Source organism: Geospiza fortis, unplaced genomic scaffold (assembly GCF_000277835.1).
Source record: "Geospiza fortis unplaced genomic scaffold, GeoFor_1.0 scaffold27, whole genome shotgun sequence".
In the NCBI taxonomy this organism is placed as follows: domain Eukaryota; kingdom Metazoa; phylum Chordata; class Aves; order Passeriformes; family Thraupidae; genus Geospiza; species Geospiza fortis.
The window spans coordinates 2,258,302-2,263,875 of record NW_005054329.1 but is presented as its reverse complement, the minus strand read 5'-3'; the positions used below and the strand labels follow the sequence as shown (position 1 = coordinate 2,263,875).

General features: G+C 52.7%; 1 protein-coding gene across 1 annotated transcript in view; it reads left to right on the top strand.

Annotated features, from left to right (window-relative positions):
- Positions 1-5,574, top strand: part of NACC2 (NACC family member 2) — a 15,897-nt gene that overhangs the window by 146 nt on the left and 10,177 nt on the right. Inside the window, 2 exon segments of the mRNA XM_031057362.1 lie at positions 1,339-1,987; positions 1,989-2,182. Coding sequence (XP_030913222.1) covers positions 1,401-1,987; positions 1,989-2,182 — 781 coding nt within the window. The 5' untranslated portion in view covers positions 1,339-1,400.

Genomic DNA, 5,574 nt, shown 5'->3' with positions numbered 1-5,574 from the left:
CGCGAACTTCCCCCGTTGGAAAATTTTTTTTTTTCCTTTTTTTTTTTTTTTTTTTAACCATGCAGATACAATTAAATTGGCTCCGAGTGTGTTCCCTTTTCTTCCTGTTACCCCGTGGCCTTGCAGATAGGACTTTCTTTTTTTTTTTCCCCTCGGCAATGGGAACAGAGCAGCTCTTTGTGGGTTATTATTTTCTTTCCAGAGATTTTTTTTTTAATCTTTCTCAGATAAACTTCTAATTTTTTTTTCTCCTTTTTGGTAAAAAAAAAAAAAAATCGTTCTTCTGAGCTTTCAGTATTAGTTAAAGGTAGTTTTTCTTCAGTGGTATTGCAGGATTTTAAATCTCCTGGACTGTTTGGGGAGGGAGCACGGGGGGGTCTGGGCTCGGTGCATCCGCAGTGATTTGCTCCGCTGGAGTTTCAGCGCCCAGGCTGCACCAGCGCTACCTGCTCGGGCTCTGCGCACCTCGCAGCGCCCTTCCAGCGCCAGCCTCTGCTTCTGGGAGCTGGCAGCAGGGATTCTGCCCATGGCCAAAAGGTACAGCTGGCCCTGGAGAGCGGCCGGGGCGGGCTGCGGAGGGTCGGCGCTGCCGGTACTGCCGGTACCGGCGGCTGGGCTGGGGCTCCCCCTGCCCCGCTCGGCGTCTGGGGGAGGAAAATAAGAAGACAACTTGGTAGGCGGCTCGCTGCGGCAGGCACGTTGGTTTGTTTTATTGGGGCTCAAATATCTGGCTTAATTTGGAGATAAGCCTCGTTTTGTTGGAGGATAAATCTGTTGAGAAGGGGTTTAACTGTTGAAACGCTCCCTCTTTCTGGTGCAAATGGGAAGATTGCTTTTCAAAGTGCTTTTTCCTGGGAGCTCTCGCTCCGGCAGAATCCTGTATTTATTTCGGGCAGAATGGCACATTGTTTTATAAATATCTTTTCTGTAGTTTCAACATAGCTGCTGGTTGTTGTGTTTCTTATATAATGCTACCGAGATCTGTCTGACTGCCTCTCGTTTGCTTTACTGTTCTCTCCCATTATCGTTCAGATTTTCCTGCATAAAGTAAAAACCCCCAGGGGAATAAATCAGTGGTGCTTATTTAAACAGACCACAACTTGAAGGAAATACTTGCTTTTTTTTGAAATATCCTTTGCCATCCACCAATGGCATTCCCAACGCTGCTCGAAACCATCGATAAGTAATTTTTGCAAGCGATCGCTTTTCCGCCTTGGCTCTGGGAGCTCGCCTTGTAGCCTTTGATGTTGGGTGAGGTGGGTTCCTGTGCTCCTGCCTGCCTTTGCTGAACTGTCTAAAAACCTTGTTCCTCTCTCCCCTGCCTTCTCCGTTTTTCAGATGTGCCCTACTTTGGATATTCCTGCATTGAATGTCTGAGGAGCTCCGGCCGATCCTGAGCCATGTCGCAGATGTTGCACATAGAGATTCCCAACTTCGGGAACACCGTTCTGGGCTGCCTGAACGAGCAGCGCCTGCTGGGGCTCTACTGCGATGTCTCCATCGTGGTGAAGGGCCAAGCCTTCAAGGCTCACCGGGCGGTGCTGGCCGCCAGCAGCCTCTACTTCCGAGACTTGTTCAGTGGGAACAGCAAAAACGCCTTCGAGCTGCCGGGCACCGTCCCCCCTGCCTGCTTCCAGCAGATCCTCTCCTTCTGCTACACCGGCAAGCTGACCATGGCCGCGAGCGAGCAGCTGGTGGTGATGTACACGGCGGGCTTCCTGCAGATCCAGCACATCGTGGAGAAAGGCACGGACTTGATGTTCAAGGTCAGCTCCCCGCACTGTGACTCTCAGACCACCATGATCGAAGACCCCAGCTCGGAGCCGCAGAGCCCCTGCAACCAGCTGCAGTCGGCCTCGGCGCCCTACGTCATGTCCCCCTCCATGCCCATCCCGCTCCTCACGCGCGTCAAACACGAGAACCTGGAGCTGCAGGCCCTGCCCGGCCTGCCCGGCAAGCGGCCCCTGGAGCCTGGAGCTCGGGACGGGCCCGGCGGCGGCGGCGGTGCCCGCGCAGTACTCACAGGGGGAACGCACCAGCCCCGGCGCCAGCAGCATCCCCACCACCGACAGCCCCACCTCCTACCACAACGAGGAGGATGAGGAGGATGACGAGGCCTACGACACCATGGTGGAGGAGCAGTACGGGCAGATGTACATCAAGTCCTCGGGAGGTTACTCTGGTAATGGATGGCTCTCTCTGCTTGGGTTTTCTGCTCCCTTGATGTGGTTGTGTGGGCCTTGTCCAGCTACCGTGGGCAGATTTGGGTTGGTTGCTGGGTTTTGGTCTTTGGGGGTTACATTTGTTGGTTTTTGCCCACGTGGTGGGCTTGGTGCTGATGTTTTGGTGCCTCTCATTCTTTAGATGAGAGGCTGCCTCATCCACCAGGGTCAGCTCAGCCTTTTCTTTTTAGCTGAGGCTGCCAATGAGGAGCCTGGTGGCTGCAGGAGCCCTGTGGTGGTGGCATCCATCCCGAGGTGATGGCTGAGCTCACCTGCCGTGGGTCATCCATGGCAAGGGAAGCACCAACCCTTTTGGCCCAGGGCCAGGTGGTCGCTCTGGGAGCTGTCTTCTGTCCTGGCTTTTTGGAATAAGAGTTTCCAAAAAAGTGATGAACACGGTATATTTGGAGGAAGGGAGAATATCAATGAAATAATTTTTGTTGAAGTTAACTAGGAATATCTGCAACAAGAAGGAAAGATGGACTTTTCTCCCCACTGCCTGAAGTGCCCCTCTCTCCTTGTCCTACACATCACTGTCAGAAAGGGAGAAGCATTTCTGGGGCTTCATGTTCTTTTATTTCCCCATTAGTGCCTAGAACTAAGTAAAACCCCTCTGCTGCCCTTCCAGAATTTGGGATTAAGGGATTTGGGTGTGAACAGGCCTCAGACAGAGGAGGCAGCTTCACTTTGGTGGTGCTTGGCTGGGAGCTGCTGCTCAGCCCCAGAGTGGGCACAGGGACACGAGAGCTCCTTTCCCTCCCACTTCCTTGGGCACACAGCCCCTTTCCCTGGCACCTTGCAGGGCTCAGACCCTCCTGAGGAGCCAGGACAGGGGGGATGCAGGTCCAGGGGGAGATGCCCCTGGGTTCTGTCCTGTGAGCATTCCCCGTGGAAGCAGCTCCCAGCACCCCACACAGATGGAGCTGGCAGTGTCCCCCATGGAAGCTCAGCCTCACAGTGGCCTCCTCGTGGGAGCTGCAGGTGTTTGTGGCAGCAGCTTTGATCCTCAGGAGCTCCCCAGGGAGGGACACACAGCATCCCCTCGCCTGGAGCTGCTTCCCCTGCTCTGGCTCCTGGAATTGCTACACTGATGTTGCAAATATTTTGACTCTGGTTCGTTGATTAGCTTTCCTCAAAGCCATTTGATTTTAGTCTTCACCAAGGAGGACGATTTGGCACATAGGACGATTTTTGTTACATAAAACAGGTAGGCTTCCTTAGTACTGAGAGTGGGCTCACTCCCACACGCTGTCCCATCCCATCCCATCCCATCCCATCCCATCCCATCCCATCCCATCCCATCCCAGGAGCTCAGCATCCTCTTGCCACATTCCCTGCCGGACAGTGAGCAGATTAGCAGGATTTTCCAAGGTGTTTTTTCACTAAGCCTTATGAAAAAGGGGGAAAACAGCAAATTTACTATTTTAATATTAGAAATATTTGTTAGGAGAAGTGGACAAGGAGTTGTAGGAAGTGAGCCTCAAAATCCTGAGTGCTCTCCCTGTCCTGCTTCAGGTGCCAGTGGTTGGGATGGTGCAGGAGAGGAGTGGGATCGGGGTGGGACAAGGTCAGGGTCTCCTCCATGGCTGCTGTTGGAGCCAGACTGAACAGGAATTGTGCTGTTGCCCACTTGTTTTGGGTTTATTTTGCTTTTCCCTGCTGTAGAACCTGTGGTGAGCAATGTGGGTTTGCCTTCAGTTATTCCTTGGAGCAGTGGGATCGTGCCCTTGGAGTGTGTTTTCCATCCCTGTCACGGGGCCAGTTCCTGCAGGAACAGAACAAAACCAATTCAGGAGGCAAGGACAGGACCAGCCTGGGGGTGGTGCAGGCAGCAGCTCTGAGGCTGCCCCTAATCCATGCTGGGCAGGAATCATCCCAGCTGGAAAAGTGAAAATCTCAGCAGCTTTCTCAGGTGTCACTGGAGATGCTGCAGCCCTTGTGCCAGGGCTGGGCATCCCACAGCCAAGTTTTCCTGCTTGTTTTCTGTAGGGAGAACCAGGTGGTGATGCCGAGGCCATGCAGGGAAGAGGCAGGTTGTGAGGCTCTAAATATCCCACATTTCTGCTGAAATTCCTCTTCCCCACCCGCACCTTTCGGGGGAGTTTCCTGTTTGAAATGAGGCAGCCATAGGTATCAGGCTTCCTGGAAAAGAGGGCATGCAAAAGAGAGATTACAAAAAGTAAAACCTAAGCTGTTCCATTATGGTTTGGACTTGTAGAGCTAACTGTGTTTTAATTACTCGGGATAAACTGTACCCTCTCAAAAGGTGCAGAATAATGAAACTGTGAGATGGAAGAGAGAAGGCAGCTAATCCTGCTCCTGGCATGGAGATCCCACAGCCTCACAAAGCCCTGGGGGAGGGGGAGCCCTTTAAACCAGGCATTGCCAAGGTTTCCAAGAGCCCTGTTTGTGAAAACAAAAACAAAGCCAAAGAGGAGAAGAGCAGACGAAGCTCTGAATTTCAGAGAGGGATGCTGGATTTTTTTTCCTTCTTTTTCTGGGCTTTTTTGTTCCCATCTGAAGTGTTGGTCCTGGTGAGGGTGTGGTGGGACGCTGGTGGCTGAGCTCTTCACCTGCCCTCAGCATCACCCACCACCCTTGGAGGGGTCACCAATCCTCTTCTTGCCCCAAGGCTGGGGGTTCTGAATTTATTTTCTTCACCCCTTTTTGTAGTCAGAACCATTCTGAATCTCCAAAGCTGGATCAGATCCACATCTCCAAATCATTAAGGTTGGAAAAGGCCTCCAAGATCAAACTTGACCAAACAACACCAAGAGCAACTGAGTGCCACATACTTGGGCACCTCCAGAGGTGGGGACTCCAAAACCTTCCCATGCCTGAACACCTTTTCCATTAAGAAATTCCTCCTGATGTCCAACCTGAACCTTTTCTGGCACAGTTTGAGGCTGTTTCCTCTCGGAGGAACCCTGGGAGAAGAAGCTGGTGCCACCTGCAGTGGCGGCACTGCTGTGAGGGACCAGGACAAGTGTTGGACCTGCAGAAGGAGCAGCGGGATGAGGCCAGGATTAAACACAGCAGGGTCAGGCTGAGGTGTTGGCAGGCAGGGTGGCAGCTGGCAGAGGGAGGTAGGAAAAGCTGCCTCAGTTTCCCCCCAGGCTCTGGCCAGGTTTGGTGGCCACGTTTGCCGTGCCAGGCTGGGAGCACTGCGGTAAAATGGCTCCTGACTCCAGAACTAGGTCTGGGTGTGGAGAACATGTGGGCCTCGAGGACACGAGCGAGACTTAATGAGGTTTCCAGCATCTGATCTGAGGAACGCACAACTCCAGAAAATATTAAACAAAAGCAAAGTATTTTTATCCCTGTTAATTACAGCGTCGTGGGCCTGAGCTGA